The sequence below is a fragment of the Macrosteles quadrilineatus genome, unplaced genomic scaffold (genome assembly GCF_028750875.1).
Source record: "Macrosteles quadrilineatus isolate MER2022 unplaced genomic scaffold, UCM_ALF_1.0 Scaffold_3__2_contigs__length_128488019, whole genome shotgun sequence".
Lineage (NCBI taxonomy): Eukaryota > Metazoa > Arthropoda > Insecta > Hemiptera > Cicadellidae > Macrosteles > Macrosteles quadrilineatus.
This window is the reverse complement of record NW_026542596.1, coordinates 7991341-8017227: the sequence shown is the minus strand read 5'-3', so window position 1 is coordinate 8017227 and position 25887 is coordinate 7991341. Positions and strand designations below refer to the sequence as shown.

Sequence of the window (25887 nt, the reverse complement as noted above, 5' to 3'; positions counted from 1 at the left end):
TGACGGCGCTTCAATGGCGATTGTGTAAAGTGTAAAGTAAAAAATCACAACTGCAGTGGGTGATTGTAACAGAGGTTTTACAGAGGAAGTGCTAAATTCGCTTTTCCAATGTGTCACTTTCTGTTTCTACTCACCGTGTGATGCAATCGCTGGACCATACAGCCAATAGGCCCATAGCTCATATCTTGGGTACGTAAGCCTACATATTTATTCATAACAACCTTTTTGACGACGATCCTTGATACCGGTACTTTTCCATAGAATACATGGCCTACCTACTTAAAAATAAAATTACAAATGACCAAAACCCCAACATTGTGTGATTTTCGTCACATTTCCTTCTAATGTTAATAGATATACTAATCATTGTTTAGAGAATGCGTAATCTATTAAATAACAAAAAGTTGTTTGGGTAAGGTTGCTTTTTTTCAAACTGACACCGATAAGTTTACGCTATAACTTTTTACGAGAAAATCCAAAAGCAAGAGATCAATAACCTCGAAGCTAGATATTAATGTATTTAATTGGTCCGATTTACTGTAATTCTTAGGTAGGTTCTTACTTAGGTACTGGTTCTTTTCCTTAGAACCGGTAGTTTACAAATTAGATATCGTTGGTGTTGCACCTTATTTATTAGAGCCGTCCGTATTCAATTTAAGTGATGTCTTAACTCTGTATAAGTTTTGCTTTTTCTGCCTGGATTCCAAATCTTAGCTTACCCGGTATGCTAAGAAAATGATAACCTATTTGAGTAAAACATTTGTTGGGCAAACCATAATGAATTGTTTACGCCTTTATATTGTTTATGTATCAATAGTTCGTGGCCTTTGTTGGATTGTTGTATTGTGTTGTTTTGTTGTATGTTGGTAACGCATTAATGTCCTTATTTCTCAGTGTTTCACGGAATGGACAAGAGCACCTTTGATACTGAAAATGTCAACCGGAATAAAGTGTTAAATGGTGAGGTTGAGGTAGTACTTTAAATATGTTTAAGTTAACCGATGTGGAAAGTAACTTTCAATTATAGGCCTACTTTAGGGCTACGCTTCATGGATCTATAAAACATTTTTAAGTTTAATCATTGGACATATGGACCAACACGATCCGGGCGACATTTAATTGCGAAGCATTTATTTTGGCTTGAACTGTCAGATACGTATTTGCGAAGGTTTATATATAATAGTTTTGCCAGCATATCTGCAAATATGCAAACTAATTGCTGCTCTTAATCTTAATATAAGAAGGTTTCAACTGACTACTATAAGATCCCCGTGCGTAGAACGGGCACACAGCTAGTACAAAATAATTAATGAAATGAAATATTACATCAGACAAGCGGTGGGGGTATTTTAAGTAATGCAAACTAGTTTCTATGCCTGGTGATTTGCAACACTACATAACAACTAAATGTTATCCAAGACTGAGTATCCTTGTGTCCATATTTCAGACCTAATAAAAAATTACTCGATTGATCCTGAGAAATCAAAACAGCCCAGCTGTCGTTGATAATCGGCTAGAGTTGGAATCACCACAATTCAAGTGAATTATACTTTTTCTATGACTAATTCATACTATGTTTCACACTTAGTCTATCGTAACATATGCAACATTTTTAGGGATTTCAATTTTTTGGTCGTGACTCATTAAAGGTATTTAAATTCCTCGTCAATGATTTCCTATTCAGTTTAAATATCGACGAGGCCGATTCTATTATCACGGCGGACTACCGGCGCACTTGATCCGACCTTTGAACTGACTGACCTCGGCACTTTGTTTGGACTGTCCGCAGAGTCGAATTTACCACTCTCCACTCCACTCCACTCTTTACCCTACAATCCACTCATCACTCTCCACTACCACCTTTACACACGAAACGCACACTCTCTCTCCCTCCCCCCCTCACTCACTCTCTCTCTCTCTCTCTCTCTCTCTCCTAGCCACCACGGAAATCTATAAAGCGCTATCTTACCAGCATTGTGTTCATGGAAATACATTTACTTATTTCAATAATAATAATAACGACCTATTGTCTTTTTTAATTGTCATTCCAAAATTCAATAATTTTTATTTTTTATATTTGACAGCAACTTAGCAGACGCACAGGTAGCACTGCCTATGTCCCTTTATTTTATTGTTATATATTTTGGCTTTATTAAAACTCGTACTGTATGTATTTTTAGTGACAAAAGTCTCTGTCTAATATACTTTATTTTAGTTTATAATCACAGTTTGTAGCCAATGTTTTTTTGGAACAAACTATATATTCATTCATTCAATTTTGGTAGATAAGGTAAAAAATTCAATATAACATAAGTAGTATAAGTTAAGTAAGTACCGACATTTTTGTGTTCCTTAATCTTACCATCCATATTTCTTATGTTTTAATGTCTTCAAACGCATTTAAATTACATATACTGATCTTGTTTAGGCAAAAATAATATACAGGGTGTCCCATGTAAGGTGTTTCAAATTGATTACGGAAAAACAGCTTAACGTACAAGGATGAAATAAAATTATTTCACGCTAAATTGACCCCAAGGAATAACGTAAAAATATTACAGGGTATATACAGGTAACGGTTTTTTGAAATAATAAAATTTCCAAAAAATAGATTTTTTTAAATTTGCAAATGCCCATTGTTCAAAATTTTCAAATAGCAACTGTCAAGTGGCACACCATTTTATAGGTTTTTCAATTCTCAAAACTCTAAAGGCTCCATTGAATTTAGGGTTAACCCCAAAATAACATGCATTTATAGGAAAATTAGGTTTTTGGTTATATACACAAAAACTATAAGAGATACGAAGTAAGTCTAAATTACAAAGTTGTTAAGAATTAAAAAACTTATAAAATGATGTGCCACTTGACATATTTTGCTTCAGTAAACCTTCGATAGTTAGACACTCGATAGTTCGACACTCCTTTGTAGTTCAACACGGGCTGAGCTATTTTGTCAAGTGATATTTAATGGTTACTATTGTTATGTAATCTGACTTAAACATTAATTTGTCTCTTATTGTTGACTTAAGAGTTAATGTGAGTCGGTGGCTCAGTCGGTAGCGTCGCGGACTTCGGGCCCAAGGCAGCGATGTCGTGGGTTCGGATCCTAATGGTCACTGCCACTAAAATGTATCAGTACAGTTCACCTTTGTACTGTACCGGCTCACTCCTTGCTTTGCTGTAAACGATCCACGCACCACGCACGGGCGCTTAGTCTATGTGGACGGGCAAATGCAAAGGTTAAAAGCTTTTTAGTATTTAATAAATTTGGGTGATATCTAAGACACATATGTTTTTAGTTTCCTGTGTATTAGACTCCATTTACTCCCTATAGTTCGACACCCCTTAAGTCCACAAAGTATCGAACCATCGAGGTTCTACTGTTTTTTAAAATTTTGAACAATAGGTATTTGAAAATTTTCAAAAATCTTTTTTTTATTTTTACTATTTAAAAAAAGTTGTTACTTGTAGCATATCACAGTAAAGCTAATTTCATAACGAGTAAGAAAATTCAACCGGATAAGGGCTAAGCGCATTGGTATAGGAAACACAGAGTATTAAAAACATATTGATTTTTTCCAAATAAACTGCCGCCATTTGAAACGTAAAAAGATAACTCATTTCTGTTTTTGCCCAAATGTTTGTCTATTAAAACCCTTTAAGGTCGAATTTTTCGCCGAGTATAGTTTGTCATTTGAGCAGTCGGGAAAATGGCGCCCGGCGACCTATATTCGCCATTCGAGTCAATTTGACTGCAAAAATAAACTTTTTAATTTGAGATACTTTGATTTTTTTAGATTTTTGAGCAGTCGGAAAAAATGCGGGCGGCGACCTATACTCGCCATTCGACCGTGAAGGGTTAAATACCTTTAAAATGATGTATAACATGACATATGTTTACATTTGAAAATTCCAAGATTCGAACTGTTAGTGACCTTCAGTTTTGGCACACCCTGTTTCGGAAAAAAGTTGAAAATATTTTAACGTTATTCCTTGGGGTTGATTTAGCGGGACATAATTTTATTTCATCCTTGTACGTTAAGCCTTTCTTCTGTAATCAATTTGAGATACATACCGTGGGACATTCTGTATATTGATTATGAAATGAATCTGTTCTAAACTGACCTAGCATAACCAAACAAACTTGCCAAACAGTTTTAAAAGTCCGTTTGATAACAGAATAACAGTTTGATAATAACGCATGTGGTGACTATCAAACGGAATTTTGAAATGTTACAGCGAGTTTGGTTAGTTAAGTTAGGTTAACTTAGTTTAGAACGGTTTCATTTCAACATATCTATCTATATATTAATAGGCAAGCATGTTTCTTTAAAACCTTTTTTCTCAGCTTGTGTGCATCGTGGGGTAAATCTGCACATACCGTAGAAAGCAATTTTCCTGTAGGTGTGCAGAACCCCTTTATTAATTTAAATAGGCTCAAAGATAAGCACAAAAAATGAGTTTAAAAATTGGAAAAAATTAACATGGAACTTATGCGTTGCCATGCTGGTGACGAAATAACAACGAAATATAAACAGAAAATCAAAACAAATGGAAGATACTCCAATCACATGTTTTATTTACAGTGAGGGGTGAAAATAGAGAAGTGAATACATTACATATTTTTGGTCGAGTTTCGACCACTGGGCGACCTCTCGTAACTACTTAATATTTTAATTGTTTGTTGGAACAATCCCTATTTATTTATCGTAGTTGTCAGCTGATATATTTCAATTCGGTAATATCGATATATCGGATCATAAAATAAAATATCGATATATAAAAAAAATAATGAATGTTCCCTTTAAAAGAAAAGTACAAATCTATGCAAACTCTGTGTTATCGTCATCTGAAATTCTTGGTAATGAGGTGGCCGGCAAAGACTAGGATTTGAGTAGGCCTATCTGTGGATGAGATGATTTTTGTTACTGCTAAAGATCAGCTGTTTCATCTGCAAAGTTCATTCATTAAAAAACATGTAATTTATTTTTGGTTTCCCTTTAACTTAAGTTGGGTTTTTGTTTTCTGTGCCCTAAACCTTGCACCCGTGGTGCCCATCAGTGTAAATCTTTCAGGAAGCCCCGGTTTTTTGTTTATTTACTCAATGTTGTACATACATATTTATTACATTCATTAATTTTTATAAATCACACTCTAATGTATTAGAGGTGGCTATGATCATAGACAAAGAGAATTAATATATAGACTGTGATGGATGGCGATGGACTGGACGGTCTCGTCGTTTGTTCGTTGTCCGACTGTTCTGTTCAGTTTAGTCACTACGGAACTCCCGATGTACGTTCAGTTCAGTAAGTTGCTCAGTTCAGGTTCAGGTTTAGTTCGGTTTAGTTTGTTGGTCTTTCTTTGGTCATCATTTATTCTACTATTCTAGTTGTTTGTAGGTTATGTTCACGATCGTGTTATGTTCGTTAATCGTTTCGTTAGTTGTTTACAAAAACAAATATTTTTACTAGGACTGTATTGCCCTACACTTTTGGCTGTCGTGATTTTATAATAATAATAATAATGCTTCAAATTCAACAATATAGTGATAGTGGTGATTCTGATTTTGATGAAAATGCTACTACTGCTCATTTGAAACCTTTGGACGATGGGAAAACTATTGCAAAAATTGCACTTAGTAATGTTTGTGCAGCACCAGATGTTACTCCAATGGTAAGAAATTAGAACTATTAAATGGATTAGTAAACCTTCATGAGATTTTTTTCATTATCAGCAAGTTTGGTTAGTAAAGGTTAGGTTATGACACTTTCATTTTTATAATAGATATAGGTCTACCGTATAATAGGCCTAGTTAAAAATATTGATTATTAATCAATATTTTAAATTCGATAGTTTCAATCGATATTAGTGTAGCCCAGTTAAGAAACTGTAGGCTACCGGTACCCCTAGTGTTTCTTGCATCCAAAGCTCCACACCCATGGTTTATTTTTTACTCAAAATTATATTAAAGGGTTAGGTTAGGTTAGGTTAATCAATTCATAAATTGAATGTTGTTTGCAACCTGTGGAATTTTCCACATCGTGCAAGGGAGGTATTGCACTATCGGAGGTTTTCAAACACTTGTAGGGCAAGCGGTCTCAATTCATATGGTTTTTGGGTGTGTGCCGGGAATCAACCCTATCCCTCTCGCACCCTATTTCGATGTGCTAACCACTAGGCTAGCAAGACACCTTTATTTATCTGTGTTAAGTTCAAATTCAGTTACCGGTATGAGTTATGTCAAGGCCCAAGGGGTATAACACTTTAAATATTATGATTTTTTAATCGATCACACATTTAGTTTAAATGTTAAGTAACTTAGGCCTAAGTTATCAGATCTGATTAAGTTTTAGGGGTTTTCAATAAAACTAATCACCAATGACATATTTGGGTAAGATAATTGCCCAGGTAAAACTTCTATACGCCTATCCGACTCTGTGTACAAAGAGTTTAAAACCCTAACTAACTTATGTGATTTATTTCCTATTTATTAACGGCAATGCCAATAGGGATAATACTATGTGCTGTGTACAAGGTGGTGGAAAGCATAACTGAACAGTCTAGATGTACAATATTAGACAAAAGGGAGTTAATAACAAATGGCTAGATTCAGTTGTGGAGACAAAAGACTTGAGATAGAAGTTACAAAAATTAACAATGAAGAGTTAACAAGGGCAGATAATATTAGGCCTAAATAAGTTAAGAATAACAAAGACTGACAGCTTATGCTACTTTACAAAATGTTGGTAGGATAAACTATGAACATCTGGTAGCATAAAGTGAATATAACAAACATAGATTACAGTCTAGATGTACAAGAATAGACAAAAAGGAAGTTGATAACAAAATACTAATTCAGTTGTGGAGACAAAAGACTTGACATATGTAGGAGTTACGGTACTAAAAAAAACAAACAAAGAAGAGTTAACAAGGGCAGATAAACTAATTAAAAAGGATTAACAAAGACTGACAACTAATGCTTGACTTATGCTTAACAACGGTATAAACTATGAACATCTGGTAACATAACAGTGAATAAGCAAACATAGATTACAGTGTAGCTTAACAACAGTAAACTATAAACTACTGAGATACATAACAGTGATACGAAAGATGGATGTGTATACAAATATGACTAGACGGAAGACAAAAATCAGTGATTTGCTAAAGTTGATTTAACTTTCTTTTTGAAGCAAAGAAGACTACCTACCTATGGTAGAAGAAGTTAACCTCAGCAGAGACAGAGATTCCCAGGTTATGGAATCTTGCAATTTTTTGGCCTGACTTCAGGTAATTTGTCCTGTAGTAACCTCAATGGAAGAATTCAGTGTGACCTGGTGTTCTAAGGTTGATTTTACTCAGAAGATTCGGACAGTCAATAGAACCATTGAGAAGCCTGAAGAGGAAAATCAAGTCAGCATAGTTGAAACAAACTTCCAGAGGTAGAAGATCAAAGTGCTTCATTAAGTCAGCAACAAGGACCTCAAGATATCTTAGACCCATTTTAACTCCAACCAATCTAATGAATCTTCTCTGTATCCTTTCCAATCTTATGAGGTGGTTTTGTAAAAGGGCTTCCAGACCACTGATGCGTATTCAAAGGTAGGTCATAATAGACTTTTGTATAGAAGACAACTGGACACACCTCGCCATAACAGCCCCAAAAGTCTGCTAGTTCGTTTGCAGATAGCTTCTATTTGGTCATCAGGAGTAAGAGATGAGTTAAGTAGGACACCAAGATCCTTGACAGTCTCACAGCGTGGAACACCATAACCTTGAATTTCATAATTAATTATGTGTTATTATATTAACACAGGAATCTCTCCGGTAGAACGAAATAGCCATGCATTTATTAGCATTAAGTTGCATCATGTTATTATTGCACCATATACTGACCTTATCAAGAGAGCGTTGCAGTATGTTACTCTTCCGAAACGTTCAGCGCATGAAACCGCTTAATGTCATCTGCAAACAAAAAACTTGCACTCAATCGCCTCACCAATATCGTTCATAAATAAATTAAACAAGTAGGGACCGAGAAGGGAGCCCTGTAGAACTCCTGATATTACATTGAAAGGATTAGAACAGCTATTTACAAATCTGACTGTTGATTGTCTTCCAGATATAGCTTCACAACCATGATAACAAAGGATCCATAACGCCATAAGATCTTAACTTGGATATTAGAATTGCGTGATTAGGGTTGCCATATATGGTAATGTACAAAAAAGAGGAGATTTTAGCTGGTGGCCCAAAGGTGAGTAAGCGTAACAAACGAACTTCAACCAGGACGTGATTGAGCAATGCGAACGAGCTCATCTTGAAAATGAAAGAGGATTTGACATAAAACCACAATAGGTCTGTCGGGCCACTTTTTTCTATAGTTTAGGTGCAGTGGTAGAACATTAGGGCTATGGTGAATCTTTCAGGAAGCCCCGGTTTTTTGTTTATTTACTCAATGTTGTACATACATATTTATTCATTCATTTTTATGAAATCACATCATAAATTGCAAGAGGCAACGATTTAATTCAGGTGTTTTATTTCCCAAGTATCCGCCTAAAGAGGAGCTTGATAGATCAGCAACTCAAAACCTAATTTTGTTATTGGACCTACCTTCATCTTTATTTATCAACTCTGTGTTACTAATAAAAATCGTATTCCTTATTGTTGAACTTCTATAAACATGTTTCATGTTTCCTAGGGTCCATCTGATAGCATGAAGTTTGTAGATGTCACTACAAAGGAACTTACTAAAAATCTCAAGTATGAAGAACTTTTTGCTCCTGAATTGGGGCCAGAGAATCCTTTTTTGACTCAACAACAAAGAGCACAAAAAAACACACTTTCTGGATTTGTAGAAAAAGCTCATATTAGTGAATTCCAGTTTGAAAACCAAAGAAGAACGTTCAGTAGCTATGGTGAGTTACAGTATCCAATATTGATGAATATAGCTTTATGAATATGACTTTTTTGCTTGTTTGCGTAAAATGTGTTTCTAAAACAATTTGTTAAAGAGAGGATATGCAAAAATAACACTTAGCAGGCAGTCGTTGAGGCCGGGCCGTGGCAGCAGTGTTTGTATTGACTGCCATCCTTTAAGGTAGGAATCCTTGGTGTTGGGAAGTAGCGCGCCACTTTTTTTGTAGCGTTCGCTGTATCTACGCTACTTTTAAGATTTTGTAGCTTTAGCTGTAGCTAGCTACATTTTTAAAGTAGTTGTAGCATAATTTTAGCTACTTTTCTCGCTACATTAACATTGATTGAGATAGTGATTTTTATCACAACCTTAGGTACGTGAAACAACCGAGATTTTCAAGAAAATTAGGCCTACTTTCTTGGCTTCATACAGCTGGTCGCAGCCGTTTTATTACCTATTACAACGTTGTGTAGACATGGAGGCCATTATCTGAGTGTTATCCACATTTTTGGCTCCCATTTCCTTCATTTGCTACTCTATGATTACTAACTGTTAGATAAAATAAAATCGCTAGATGAAGACGATGTAATGGTGACAAGAGAAGCTATTGAATGCTTGCAAGTGATTGACAGGGAAATTGGTAATCAATTTAGTTTCTTTATTTTATTATTGATAGTTTCAACTTGGGTTTTAATGGAAACCAACACCAAATCTTAAAATAATGAGAAAGCTGGTCTCTCAACCTTTGCTTCAGCTGTTGATTGTGGTTCATCATCACATGCCCTTCCTTGGTTGGATTACAAAGATTTTTCAAAGGTTTACTAAATTAAAGAAGAGGAAATTACCTGATGAGATTTAAGATATGCCTATACGACATAATAATTGTAACAAAAAAATCTCCATATACTTGAACATGAAACTTTAATTGAAAAAATAGCATAGTTTGCTCCTGCTAACAGCTCTTGTCAAGGACTATTCCTAGGCTATGCTATTGGATTAATATGAATACCAAGTTCAATAATTAGGAATATATCTGTTCAGTCCTTGTTAAAATATTATAGACAGACAAGACAAAAATGATAGACTTGACCAAAGATGTGTATTTTTTTTGACTGTTTACAAAAATCATAATAATCAATAAAACATATGTTAGTTAAACTGTATATGAAAGAAGGCAGGCATAGATTAGACATAGATTATTACATTCTCTCCCCCCCAAGAACTAACCATTCAAAAATTAGTTTCTTTTTCCTTTTCATTAGTTTTTTCTTTGGAGCAATAGTAATTTTTGGCCGAGGCTTGCGAAGCCTAACTTTGGCACTCACCAGTTCTTTAGTGATTTTCACTTTGAGCATACGTTTTCTTCTTTGATGTTTGATTTCTTTGAATATTTCAGAATATTTCTTATTCCTCTGGTTATAACTGCTGGACTTGTTGTGGTACTGTGAGATGTCAAAGCTCTCGTCACTGACTAGGCTGACTGAATCGTCTACTAGTGACATTCTCCTCACAGACTCGTCTCTGGATATTTTCATAGGTGACAAGTTGGAATTGTCCTCCACGCTGTCTCTTAGCACCTCCGCCATCTGCTCTTCAAGACACCATTGTGGCATCGTAGGTTCCTGTGAGCGACTACAGTTGTGTTTAAACAAGGCCATCAGACATGGGAACTTGCAGCCACACTGAGCACACTTGTTTGTTTGATTGTCATCGTTATTCTTGTGCTCCTTCCAGCACACACGTTTCTTCTTGTGTCTGTAGAAGGAGGTATTGTCAAACTGCACATCACATCCACCACAAATTTTCAACTCTGAATCGTTCTCCGTTTTCTTCATTTCCCATAGAGGTTTGGCTTTAAGTTTTTTGTCTTCTGTTTTCACATTCTTCCTTTTGCCAGTTACCGCAAAGATCTTTTTCTTGATTTTGACACTGGATTCCAGCATGGCTTCCTTCAAGACTTCAAGTACTTTGGAATTTTCTATCAGCTCATCGTCAACTAGACCTATCTCATTTTCTTTATCAGGCTCTTCCGTTTTCTCTCCAACCACTCGGACTGTCTGGACACTGGTGAGAATGTCAGAATGTTTCTCAGGGTCTTGAATCATATTCTTAGCCTCCAGGGGTTGGCATTCCTTCTCTAACGCTTTTTCTTTTATTGGATCCCTGTTTAAATGTGCTTTTTTGATTTTCATATCTTTGTTTTGAGTCCTTTCCTCTTGGGAGATGTTTTCTGCACCGTAGTTGTCAATCTCAAATGATTCCTCTGCTGTTTTGTACAATTTATCATATTTAAAACATGTCAGAGCAAAGTTGTCATCGATACGTCCTCCACTGTATCCTGGACATTTTCCATGCAACGACCAGCCTAAGTAACTCCAGGATAAAACTGGCGAGTTAGGAGGTCCTTCCACAACTTTCCTTGTCAATATTAGGTTGCAATTATCTTGACCAATCAAGATGGTAGGTTTGGCATGAGATGTTGGTAGAGGTTGGTCGATTGAATTTAAATGAGACCATGTCTCACGAAGCTTTACTGAATCGATCGACTGTTGGGGTAAATCTAAGGGAAATTGAGTTCTTACATTAGTCAATGTGAAAACTTCGTCTTCATAGAGCCCTTTTATTTTAAGTTCAACTCGTCTGGACGTTGGGTCAAAATGTTTAGTTGCATTTGACCAACAAGTGGTAAGGGGTTCAATGATACCACTGACGCCTAATTTATTGGCTGTAGTTGAATCTAGTAGAGATATGGTTGTACCGTCATCTAAAAGTGCATATGTGTCGATCTGACAGCTTGGACCATATAATGTCACTGGACATACTCTTAGTAAAACGCGGTTATTTACCGAGTGATTGCTTATAAATTCTTCTTTTGATTTACCTTCCTGCCTGAAAGTGTTCTGTACTCTGTCCCAGCTGATCTCTTGGGCATTTTTAGTGGCACTGTCAGTATGCAGAAGGCGATGGTGGGATAGTTTGCACCCATTGATTCCACAAGGTTTCTTTAAATTGCAAAATTTGATGTGGTGACGACGGAAGCAAAAGAAACACAGTTTTTTCTCAATTATCATCTTCCACCGCTGCGAGACTTCTGCTTTTCTAAAAAGCTTACATTTATCGGTTTCATGACTCTCCGAGCAAAACATGCAAACGTTTTCATTGGGCGAATTAGTAAAAACTGGTTTAGGGTCATTTCTCTTCCGCGTTGTCTCCTCGGGTGGACGAAAATAAATACTCATTATGGAACACTGGTTTTCAAGCCAGTTACAGAATACTTTCAGGTCAGTAGGTTTTTCTAAATGCATGCTATTTACATGTTCAGTCCACCTGTACTTCAGAGTATAGGGGAGCTTACTTAAAAGTTCATTCAACAAGAGAGGATTTATTAAGTACATTTCCAAATCCAACGACTCTGCGGTAGAGGTCAGGTTTAAAAGAGTTGTTGAAAACTCAATAAGGCTGACAGCGTCATCCTCCTTGACTGGTTGGAGCATGCGCGCCTTCTTCAACATTGACTCGACTATAAACTCTGGACGTCCAAAACGCATTTGTAAAGTTTTCATTACTGTACTCAAATTTTTACCTGATATAAATAGAGGTTTTACCATTTTAAAGGCATCTCCCTCCAGACAATTTCTTATTCTGTCAAGGTTTTCATCGTCATTAAAAAAGTCTTATTGTAACAGGAATAGAACATGGGCCACTCGTCTGGTTTCCCGCTGAAGGATGGAAGACGCTGTCGGCAAGAGACAGGTTGGTTGGGGTTAGATAAATTGATAGCTTTTGAAAAGGAGTCTGCTAGTTTATCAATAGCCGTGGACACGATGGCTGATGATGTCAAAGGAACTGACGGTTCCTCATTCAGCCACCTATTGACTTTGACATTAGAGTCCTCCTCAACAGTAGCAATATTGAAGCTTACCTTGTCAGGGTCTTCATTATCTTCCAATTCCAAATGACGACTGCCCAAGACTGAGGCGGACTGACTACTTCCCAAGACCGAAGCAGACTCAAGTTCGGTCCTTACTGTGGGGTCTTGACTGGAATTAACCCAGCTAGATCCACATTTAATAAATATCGTGCTGATTCCACTACCCAATAGCACTCACGTAAACCCTGCCCAGCGTAAGCCAGCTTTGATAAGTCGTGAATAAATTCATTAACTACATTTTTATTTAATTTTAACTACCCCTCGCCATTGAAACTCGCCTGCAGCAACTTGCCCTAAACATGATATCGATAATTGTAAAGTTAATTTAGTTACATCAGTTAATTTATTGTTGGTTGAACCTGCCCTAATTTAGAAAAGATACCCCTTACCCCCTTTATCCCCCAAAAGATTACAATTAATTAGACATTATCGGTACTTTACCAACTGTTGACCAAGGATCAGGACCTCCTTCTTCTTCGGCGACGGATCTCAGACAAACCTGCTTGCCGGCGGTTGGTCTTTTCCGGTTGGAGCGCTAGTCTCGGTCCGACTAGAGCTGTCTGCCTGCCTTTGGATCAGCCGATGGGGTTGACTCTTACCTCAATATATATAATTATTGGCGGTGATGTGGGTTACTCCCACAGCTCTCCCCCGCTCCCCAAAAAAAGGAGCTGGAGCTAGCATGCTGGACCTGGAACTTCTGGTTAAAAGGGGGCAAAAAATTAGTGTTTGGGGTTTTGGTAGGCAAGGCTGCTGCCATGGCTACACTAGACTGCAGTTCCAGTGTTGGCAATTTACTTAGTTGGCGGGGCTTAAACAGTTTATTATAAATATACAAATAGGATAGTAATCCATAAACAAGTAAATAAATATCAATAACAAATAACAATGAATAAATAGTTTGAATTATAACAATGCGATGAAACATATAATTCTTAAAGGTGTATGATCCTGTAGGGCGCTTTTATGTAGGTTCGCTGCCCTAAGGTTAGCATGTTGATCGCATAACTGACTTAATCTACTTAAAACTACCGGTTTGAAGATGAGAGATGTGTTTGTGTAAGGATTGGTGTGTTAGTGTTGGTGAGCGTGTATCCTCAAACTATTTCGAAGTAGGTTGAGGGGAACAATCCGCTCTTCCCCACGGTCATTAGCCCCTGAACTGCGCTAAAAGATGAAAAAAGTTAAAAAAAAAACTAGGCACAGTTCACGGTCTAAAAGAAAATAAAATAATTTTAAATATGCGCAAAAAATGAATTTACTCTAAAACCAATGACGTGGAGGAGAGCTGCAGCTCAGGTTGTAATGGGCGATCGCTAAACCCTGCCGCCTTCTGAAGGGCGTGCCTACGCGAAACACGACCTTAGTCACAGTTGGCGACAGGTGCAGGCTCCATCACAACCCTGTGTGTGTATGTGTGTGCTACGGAGTGAAAAATTGTACAGTATGGACTAACCTAACTTAATCTAATATCACCAGCTGAGAGGGTTCATGAGATGCGTGAGTTTTTGATTTAACGGGTGGGTGGGGGTTTAATTGATGTGGTCGTTCGTGGAAGTCCCTGATTCGGGTGAAAATAGTGCTTGAGCTGAGAGACATGAGCTCGCCTCACAACCTTTCCTGTCTTTGGATCCATTAAAATTACTGTGACAGGTGACGTGTATGCCTGTATAATAGCGGGTTGTGACCAGAGTGGAAGCAATTTAGCATTGATTTTGTTGATTGCCTTGCTCTGGTGGTGTAGTCTAAACATGACCCAATCGCCTATCTTGAAGGATGGGGGGTGTCTTCCCTGATTGTATTGTCTTTCGCGGGCTTCTCGTGCTTTAGTTAAATTTTGGTGCGCTTGTACCCATTTGTCCCTGGTTGTTTGGGGGTTTGTGTTGTAATTTAGTAATTGGTCCAAATCCCAGTTTAGTTCTAATGGATGATTGATCTGAAAACTTAAAAAAAGGTCTGCTGGGGAATATCCGGTGCTTGAGTGTTTGGCTGAATTAAAGGCTATCTGGAAAAGATGGATATTTTGGTCCCAATCAGTTTGATGATCTGAGTGATAAATTCGAATGGCTATTTTGATATTCTTGTTCACTCGCTCGGCATGGCTTGGGTTTGGATAGTATGGAGTGGTGGTTATGTGGCGGATCCCTAACTGAAGACACATGTCTGAAAATTCTTTAGATGTAAAAGACGAAACGTTGTCTGACACCAGATATTTTGGGAAGCCGAAGTAAGCAAAGAGGCCTGAGCGTAGAAGTGAAACTGTGGTTGCTGACGTTGTGTTCTTGGCCGGAAGAAAAATTGCAAATTTTGAAAATGAATCGACAATTGTGAGAAGGTATTTATTTCCTTTCTTGGAACGTGGTAATGGACCAATGTGATCTATGAAAATTTTTTCAAATGGTCTTGTCGGTACTTCGGAGGATAAGAGTCCTGCTCTAGAATTTAGGGCTTGCTTAGATCGTTGGCAGAAGGTGCAGGTTTTGACCATGTCGGTTATGGTTTCCTTAAGGGTTGGGGACCAAAAATGCTGCTCGATTCGAGACCAAGTCTTTTTGATGCCTAAGTGAGCTGTGGTTGGGGCTAGATGATAATATTTAAAGAGAAGTGGTATTAATCGGTCTGGAATAACTACTCTGGGTTTGGTTTGGCTTGGAAATTTGTGTGTCAGTACGTTGTCTACCATTGAATAGTTTGGTGGTGGTTTTTTTCCTTTCAATGACTTAATGATTTGTTGTGTAACTGTGTCTTCTGACTGATGTTCCCTAATATCTTTAAAAGCGTCTGGTATTTTAAATAAAACATTGATTTGATGTGGGTGATCTGATGTGGGTGAACAAGCTACGGGTGATGTGATTGGGGGTGGACAAGCTACGGGTGATGTGATTGAGGGTGGGCCTTCCTCGAACATGCGAGAGAGACAGTCGGCTACTACGTTGTCTTTTCCCTTAATATGATAAACTGTGAATTGGAATGAATTGATTAGTGTGATCCAACGTGCGATCTTGCCTACCTGTCTAGGATGGTTCAAAAGCCAAGTTAGTGCGTTAGAATCTGTATATAACTCAAAATGTCTGTGTTCTAAATATACACGGAATTTCTCGAGGAAGTGAGTTATGGCAAGCGCCTCTAACTCGAAGGCACTATAATTTTTCTCGTGTATGTTTGTGGGACGTGAACCATATACCACTGGCAGAAGTGCATCGTCGTACCTTTGGGACACTATTCCACTAATGCTAGTTCTACTGGCATCTGTATGCAAGACAAAGGGCAGATCAAAATTTGGCATCTTAAGGACTGTAGCCGAAGTTAAAGATTGTTTCAATGAATTGAAGGCCGTTTCCTGCTCTTTTCCCCAAGTGAACTTTTCACCCTTCTTTTTGAGTTTGTTTAAAGGAGCTGATATTTCGGAGTAATTGGGGATAAATTTAGAATAGAAGGCGGTCATACCTAAAAATCTGGACAACTGTTTGAGTGTTCTAGGGGTTGGAAATTCATCTATGGGTTTGGTTCTAGTGTTGCTAATTGATAGGGAGTTGTTTTTGATTTGATGACCTAAAAATTCGATTTCCTGCGAAGCTATCACCATTTTTCCGGGATTGACTGTGAGACCTGCTCGTTCGAGGCGACGAAGTACCTCTTGGATGTGCTGAACATGTTGTTCAAAGGAGTCTGAATAGATTACTAAATCATCGAAAAAAGAAAAAACATATTTAAATTTGATATCACCTAATACTTTGTTCATCAAATCGTTGAGTACCATAGAACCGTTGGCCAGTCCAAAAGGGACATAATTAAATTCATATTGGGCCCAAGGGACCACAAAAGCTGTCAAGGGCTTTGACTCTTCATCGAGGGGTATTTGGTTGTACGCTGAATTGAGGTCTAAAAGAGTAAACCATTTGGCCTTACCTAAATACTGGAATGCCGTTTCAACTGTGGGGGTAGGGACTGCTTCTAGGGATAACCCATTATTTAAGGCTTTGTAATTGACGACCATTCTCGTTTTCCCTCCTTTTTTGGGAACTGTAAATGCGGGAGCTGCGAAAGGTGAAGTGGATTCCCTAATAACGTTGTTTTTTAAAAGCTCGTCGATATGTTGTCTTAAAATTTCTGCTTTTGGTGGTGAAAATTGGTATGGGCGGGACTTGGCTTGATGACCTGGTTTCATGTTTATATGGTAATTGATGAGATTGGTTCTTCCTAATTTCTTGGTTACCGTATTGGGGAACTGCTCAATTAAATTCTTAAGTTTGCGAATTTGATCGTTTGTGAGATTGTCACCAAAGGTTGGGCCTATTGGTTGTTGTTTGATTTCCTGTGGTGAATCCTCGCCGAGTGTTAATATAAGAGGTTGGGTGTATGGGAAAATGATGGTTTGCTTTGCTATGTTTATTACTGCTTTTGTATATTTCAAAAAATCTACGCCTAAAATAACTTTGACTGGTAATGTTTCGGCGATGTAAAAGGGAAATGTCCATGAGAGGTATTGAATTTTAAAGTGAAGATTGACCTTGAATTGAAATTTTAAAGAGCTTGACGACGCTGTTGTGGCTGAAGTGGAAACTTTAATTGGCGGACCTGTAACCACTCCTTTTATTGCCTTAATGATGTCAAAAAATTCTTTAGAGATAATTGAGCATGATGCTCCGGTGTCTACTAAAGCCTGTGATATTTGATGCTGAAATTTTAGAGAGACAAAGGCTGATTTATTTAATTTGGCTTTGAGGTTGTTGTTACTATTGTTGGGTTGGGTGGTTTTTTGTTGTTGGGGTGTGCTAGTGTTGGTAGAGGTTGAGGCCTGAAGGGCTTTAGTTTGTGGTATGGCAGACTGAATGGTCCGGAGAGATGCGCTGCCTAATGACCTCCCCTGGTGGAGTTTAAATTCCGCTTACTATCAGAGGAAGATGGTTGATTTTCACGATTGGGCTGCCGATTGAAGTTAGTGTTACGTGGATACGTGTTGAATCCTCGACTCGGGTTACTTGGTGGCTGATATTGGGGTCGGAAATTGGGCGGTTGTGAATTGAATTGGTAATGATTGGGAAATTGTTGAGTCTGATGATATTGTTGGGGGTAATTGGTTTGCCAATGGGGTTGTCTGTGCTGGAAATTATTTGAGAAGTTGCCTCTATTTGGGCGAAATTGGTAATTGCTGTGGTACTGAGGTCTACTAGTGGATGGTTGCTGGTCTCTTGGTTGATTTTGGGTTGATTGGTCTAACGGGCTTGCTGACAGGGGGGCCACATCAAGTAAATCCTGAATTGAAGTGATAGGCTTAAGGCCTGCAAAGGTTGTTCGTGTTTGCTGATTAATACCTCTAAAAATGGTTTGAAAAATTTCCTGTTCAGGGGTGCTAGGAGACAAAATGGTGTGCAGGGTTTGAATGTCTTTAACAAAATCGGCTAAGTGTTCCCGTTGGTGCTGACGCCTATATAAATTTTGGTTCTTGAGTTCTCTCAGAGTGTCCGAGGTGAAAAAATTCTCCCTAATGCTATGTAGTGTTTGGGGCCATGAAAGATTTTGTGCGATCGCTGTCATCCAGAATTCTCTGAAACGGTTCGACGTATAAGGCATTATGTTCATTATGATGTATCTATCTTTGACGAGATTTAATTGTATGATTTGGTGTAGCTTCTTAAGGAAAGTGACCAATTCGCGAGTATCAGCGCCGGAAATTCTGGGAAGCTCCTTTAGCAACTCCGTGACGTATGGCGGACAACTAAAATTTTCTGTCTGGCTCTGACTTGGCGTATGAATTACTTTAAATTGTTCTGTGAATGTGTTTGCCGTTTGAGCGACCGCGTTCAAGGTCATTGTTTGCAAGGACTGAATGAGGACTTGTATGTTTGGGTCTAGGATTGGTGAAGGACTGTGAAGGGTGTTGGTACTGGTTGTAGCTGTAGTTAGTGGAGTAGTCGTAGTAAATGTTGTGGTTGTCATGGTGGCAGTGGGAGGTGAAGTTCCAGTGATTGTCGTGACAACAGCGGTAGGTGACATTTCAGTGTTTGTTGTGACCGGTTGCTCAGCGTTGGGTGCTGGCGATTGAAGGTTGGCTTCATTTGAGCCATTATGCTGAAGATTTTCTCCATTGAGACTTCTCACGAAATTCTTCAGAATTGACCTATTTTCCTCTAAGGTCGGGGCTGAGTTAATATTCCAAGCAGCGCATTGAGCTACTGCTTGTTGAGCGTTAAGTGCATTAATCCATGTTACCGTGCTCGGTACATTCTCAAGAGTATAAATTGGCATATTATTCAATACGAAGACTGGGGGCTTAGAGGGGGGTGGGGGTATCGACTTAAAAAAGGTGAAAGGTGTTGGCGATCCTAAAACTGTATGATTGGTTCTAAAAAAAAAATTATTATGTGTGTGTTTTATGTACCTATACAAAATTATAAAATTGTTTAATCTATAAAAAAAAATTTATTATTTGAGCGTATTGCACCGGACGCATTGTCGGGCCACAATCCCTATTTTCCCATACCCAATTACTTTCCCTGAAAATCTGCTTATCGTTTGATTTTTTATGTTAGGAGGTAATTACAAGTGGAGAGTTAATATGGGATTGCAGGATTGTTTTGTCATGGAACCACCCTATTCTATTGGACACCATACATAAAAAGTTTGGAATAACCAGCAAACTCTTGTCTCATAATGCACTGTCCCTATACAGCGACAATAAGTCAACGGTGAGCCTCCAAGGCGTTCGGTTTCCCGGATACCTTATGGTGAATGGAGGAGAAGCGAACCCCGGTTGAAACCTTTTTTGGGTTTCACAAACGCAATTCAATCCTATATCTTGGTGTTCAAAGGGGGCAGCAACAAAAAAAAAAACAAACAATTTATTGATTTGGGGAGAGGCCTCCGAGTTGATGGTAGGGGAACTTTTTTTTTTTTTCTTTTTTATTTATTTATTTATTTTTTTTTGGTTGAGCAAGTAGTAAGGAGGGTGAAGACAAGGGACGTTGATACCTTGGCGGCTTTGAATTTATTGACTAGTCACATTCCATTCCATGTTCCCCGACGACGCATCGCGGGCTACCAGTGTCACCTTGCTGGCATTTCTACTTTTTTTTTTTTTTTAAATACCAGGGGTATGCACTAGCCCCGCGGATGAGTGATACGATGGGGTTTTTTTTTTTTTTTTATCCATCCCATCACCACCCACGGGTGCCATGCTAATGGGCCGACAAGGGGGGGTTGTACCCGTCTTAAGCTGGATTGGAGTTTGGAAGCCGCTTAATTAAATATTTTCCAGGTGAGGTAACAAGGTGTGATAGGTATAAAGGTACTTGCTCATGATGATTTTTTTTTTTTTTTTTTTTTACATATATATATACATATATTTATAACATATAATATACATATATACATACATTTTTTTTTAACAAAAGGGGATACCATTCAACTCGAATTAAGTTATTGTTTTTTGTTCTAAAGACTTGGACCTCAAAACCATCAATCATCTATGTGATGTCATCACATCACCTGAAATGTGACAGTGCATCTGAGAGACATGTTGACTACTCGCCCTAATTCTATTTCGGGTTGAGTAACCCAACTAAATATTGACAGAATCCCTACTTGGTTCCAGACTGGATAAGGTGGTAAGGTGACCTATCTTGAATTCGTAGAAAGCAGACTTTCGTTTCAAGTGAAATTAAATTGACGATTTCCATGAATATATTTTTTTTTTTTTTTAACATTCATCAAAATCGTCATAAATATACCTAGGCCTACACTAAGAAATGCATCGATGCTTGTGGCTTGCGACAATGGTCGGCTCAAACGCTTTTGTAAATTCGCTGCAATTAATAAAAAAAAAAAAAATTATTTATTTTGTTAATTTAAAGTGAAATGTTGTTCAAATGATTCCCTAGTATTTCCACGAGGCGCGAAAAAGTTCTGGCATTGAAATGGATTCCATCTTTTCTTCCCGAAGGGTAATATTTTGCTTCAAAGTATCGATGAGCGCTGTGAGTTGGAATATCCAAACGTAGTAAGTGTGTGGAGTGAGACTGTAAAGTGGCTAAGTATTTGTTGAAGTCATCAATGTGAGCGAGTGCGTTGTTGTTCTGTGCAAGGCGTGGAAAGTTAGGCAAGGCTAGGATTAATAACAGTTTGGGTGTGTGGCGTTTCTTAACTAATTTCAATAAAGACAAAAATTGATTCTTCATATGCATCAATGGCGTATTTCGAATTATGTCATTCGTTCCTAAGCAAATAAGGATAATTGAATTCGGCGGTATCGACGAATGCGTTGACTTATAATGTTTTTTGTAATCAGCTATCGTCGCGCCGGAAAAACAAAATGATTTTTCTAAAGCTATTAATGATCTGTGCTCCTGCAGAAAGTTGGCATATCTACAGAATTGGGAGTCACCCATTAAACTAATTGCATACATTTGTAATTCTGATTTTGTTTGATCCTTGGATGGTAATAATTCGAAGGGGGTGGGGGGGGGGGGTTATGATGTGCTGATGTGCGGGGAGGGGGATTAATATAATAGGCCTACTAATGAGGTGAAAAATGCAAAATAATTAGTCGTGGGAATTTTCAACCATGTGGGAAAAGCCTAACTTATGCATATAGCACATTAAATAATAGGCCTAACCGATAACAGAGTTAAACAATAAACTTATAAGTTAAATATAATTAGCCTACTGTATTACTCATCAACAAGTACGCTCCAACGCATCGCAAAAAAGAAAATTTGGTACAACTACTAACTGCGGGAAAAAATTTACTTAGGCTACTGTGGCTGTAACTAAGAATAATGCAACTGTAACTAATTTATAAACAATGCAAACTAATTTATGAAAATTTATTGCAGGCTTAATAATCCAGTAGGCCTAACTGTAAAAAACAAGGCGCTAGATCATGAAAGAGGACCGCCAGTAACAATTAATCTATATCAATGTTTGTGTGAATTGAGGGGGGGGGGGGTGATTGTCCCGAGTAATGATAGTAAAATGTTACTACCTTTTGTGTATCGCATGCTTTACTCAGGTACTGAATCAAGTCAGTAAAACTTATTACATCTTGCGGTCAACCCACCCATTGCCTAATTCAACCTAAACTGTTCTAGCAATCACCGTACTAAATCTAGCAAATTGTGTAAAAAAAAAAAAAAAAGGGGTGTAAATTTCACTATTAAAAATAAACTAGGCTGCTAAGATCAAGAATAAAGAACAATGACCTGATTCTCTGGTAGGAATTACTTAAGATTAACTACTTAAGACTAACTAGGCCTAGGCCTACCTAGGGCTAAATTGCTTGAAACCACCACAAAAAATTATTGTACCCAAAAGGAGTTAGCCTACACAAAATTACTGTGCATGGTGATAAATATACCTCTTCTGTATGTAAAAGTCAAGGGCCATTGCATTTGAATACTTAAATCAATTTAATCTGAACACACTGCGGCTTTAACCTAACAAACTTACCTACTTATGCTGAATATACTGAAAATAGGCCTAACTAACCTTGGGGAAAAAATATTGGGAATTATAATTATCTGTAAAATAAATAAAAGGTACGTTACTTACTATTACTATTGAAATGTGTTTCGCAGCTCAACAGGATGCTTCACATAGCCTAGGCACTCACATGGGTTAAGTAGTCCCACGTCGTACTAATTACACGCATATTCGTCACTTAAAATCGGATATTGAAATGAAAATTTATTGTAAACACGCCTTGACATTTGGAACCTCAACTTAATAAATAAATAAATTCCCAGAAGTTAAATTTAATATCTTGATGAGTCAACTTGCTCACACGAGGTCACGCCGGAAATTCCAAACTCGATCACATGATCTGACCTTGCATGATTACACAATGGAATTCATGTTCTAAACCATTACTGAACACCTTAAATTACCTTCCCCGAAAATAAAAAATCGTTTCAAAAGTGAAAATTATGGAACTTAAGACTTACTCAAAGCCTGGCCAGCCGAACAGGATCCCGCGATAGTTACTATGCAGGCCACGATGATGTTACGTAACGCTTTGCTCTGCTACCAACTGTGGGGTCTTGACTGGAATTAACCCAGCTAGATCCACATTTAATAAATATCGTGCTGATTCCACTACCCAATAGCACTCACGTAAACCCTGCCCAGCGTAAGCCAGCTTTGATAAGTCGTGAATAAATTCATTAACTACTTTTTTATTTAATTTTAACTACCCCTCGCCATTGAAACTCGCCTGCAGCAACTTGCCCTAAACATGATATCGATAATTGTAAAGTTAATTTAGTTACATCAGTTAATTTATTGTTGGTTGAACCTGCCCTAATTTAGAAAAGATACCCCTTACCCCCTTTATCCCCCAAAAGATTACAATTAATTAGACATTATCGGTACTTTACCAACTGTTGACCAAGGATCAGGACCTCCTTCTTCTTCGGCGACGGATCTCAGACAAACCTGCTTGCCGGCGGTTGGTCTTTTCCGGTTGGAGCGCTAGTCTCGGTCCGACTAGAGCTGTCTGCCTGCCTTTGGATCAGCCGATGGGGTTGACTCTTACCTCAATATATATAATTATTGGCGGTGATGTGGGTTACTCCCACATTACTCTCAGCAGACGCTTCTGTCGTTCTAGTTCTCTTGCTTCAGCTTGACGTTGTCGTTCCATTGCCCTCTCCTCTCTTTGCCTTTGTTGTTCCTGCATTTGGCGCTCCATCTCTTGTCTCTGTCGCTCCATCTCTTGTCTCTGTCGCTCCATCTCCTTTTCTTCAAATTCTTTCAGCCGTTGCAACTCTCTTTCTTCGTGTATTTTCTCAAGCCTGTTTATTTCTTCTATTTCTTCTAGTTGCAGTTGAACTAACCGGTGCTTGCTGGAAGTTGAAGATTTGGTTTTTGACTTAGAAGGTGGTTTTACTGATTGACTATCTCCTTCTATGGGTTCATCATTCTTGTCATTTGCATTTTCTGGGGAATATCTATTTGGAGGGTGTTTCTCTCTCCCTGACTTTCGGATTGACATATTTTTTGACAGTCTTTTATCTTGTCTGTCTATAATATTTTAACATTGATTCCAGCATGGCTTCCTTCAAGACTTCAAGTATTTTGGAATTTTCTATCGGCTCATCGTCAACTAGACCTATCTCATTTTCTTTATCAGGCTCTTCCGTTTTCTCTCCAACCACTCGGACTGTCTGGACACTGGTGAGAATGTCAGAATGTTTCTCAGGGTCTTGAATCATATTCTTAGCCTCCAGGGGTTGGCATTCCTTCTCTAACGCTTTTTCTTTTATTGGATCCCTGTTTAGACAGACAAGATAAAAGACTATTAGGACTTCACAAAAGATGTGTATTTATTTGACTGTTTACAAAAATCATAATAATCAATAAAACATATGTTAGTTAAACTGTATATGAAAGAAGGCAGGCATAGATTAGACATAGATTATTACAGTCCTTGTTGTAAGCCTACTATAGCCAATTGTTACATAGCCAAGTAGGCCTACGTGTTACTTTACTTTACAATTTTCAACATGTTTAAATTAAAAAGCCGATTTCAGGATAAGTTGCTGAATACTGTTTTCTGCAACGTTTGTTGAAGCACAATTTGCCCTATGCATAATGACAAAGGACAATTTCTTGACATTGAAAAGTGTTATTCATAGAACAAGTAACTTATCACTATGGTTAAAAGTTATAGATGTCGTTTTTAACATTAAAAATAAAGAAAGGTTTATTTGGAATAAACTCCAATTTCAGTAGGCTAGGCTCTGTAACACAAAAATGTATTTTTAAATAATTGTTTTACAGTTTTATTGTTTTTAATAGTTTATGTAAGACACCTATTATAAATAAATAAATGTACCGGTACATTAAAGAAATAAAATGAGCTTTTAAAATATAGTTTGGTTGTATGACCTTTGAACTTAATGAAATTTACATAATATGCTTAAAAATAATGCAATATTTAATAAACAGCATCAGCATTCTGACACATACTTTCTTCCATAAGCTTGTCTACAACCTTTATCATGGGTAAGCGGTGAGAGTAAATATGATATTTGATAGTTAAAAATCACAAAAGTTGCAATAACTTTTGAGCCATAATTGTTACAGCAATGGGGGTTGTACTATTTTTTTAGAATTGTAAGGACCATAACATATTAATTTTGATCAAAGCCAGCTTTTCTCCAAAAATGAGATTTTTTTTATTTTAGCCTATGTTTTTTATGGGAGAATATATATATATACACTTATATAAATTATGAAAACTGTTTCAATACAGTTAAATATATACACTTACATACAGGGTGTCTATAAAAGAACTCCGGGATTTTAAAAATTAATATCTTAATAACTGTAGAAGATAGCAAAATGTAGTTAATTTCTCTGAAACGAGTAGCTCATCAAGTTTTACTACCGATTGGGAATGTTTTCATCAACAGTTTGCAGCGCTGCAGAGCGTTGACCTTGAAACAACGTAGTGAGGCTGTCAGTGCTGTCTGGATTGCCGCGCTATGGCGACGCCGCAACAAAATGCTCAGTGCATTATCTGGCTAATAGAAACTAAATCTGTTGTTACGGTACAAAGAAACTTTCGGCGTTTAGTTTACTTCCAACAAGATGGGACACCGCCACATTTCAGTTTGCGTGTGCGTGAGGCACTTGACGTTCGACTCGGCAACAGATGGATTGGAAGGGAAGGATCGATTCCATGGCCTCCAAGGAGCCCTGACATGACTCCGTTGGACTTTTTCTTCTGGGAGCACATCAAGAATCTTGTGTATGCGGAGAAAATTCATGATGTTGACCATCTCAGGCAACTAATAATCAATTGTGTGGCAACCGTCCCCCCAGACATGCTGGTCAGGACATGGGAAGAGGTGGAATACCGTTACGATGGGTGCCGTGCCACTAACGGCGCTCATATTGAACTTTATTAAATTGTTAAAAAAACTTGAAAATGTAACCTTTCCAATCATGTATTAAACATGTATATTTTTTACTTACTAAGTTACTTACTTATTTTTACTAAGTTTTTTACTTCAGTGTAATATTTTGCCTC

At 37.7% G+C, this 25887-nt stretch overlaps 1 protein-coding gene across 1 annotated transcript in view; it reads left to right on the top strand.

Moving 5' to 3' along the window:
- Positions 1-5394: 5394 nt before the first annotated feature.
- The window catches only part of LOC128988722 (pre-mRNA-processing factor 17-like), a 41382-nt gene continuing 20889 nt past the window's right edge, over positions 5395-25887 (top strand). Inside the window, exons 1-2 of the mRNA XM_054410306.1 lie at positions 5395-5676; positions 8708-8924. Of these exons, the coding sequence (XP_054266281.1) occupies positions 5527-5676; positions 8708-8924 (367 nt within the window). The 5' untranslated portion in view covers positions 5395-5526. The remainder of the gene's footprint in view (positions 5677-8707; positions 8925-25887) is intronic.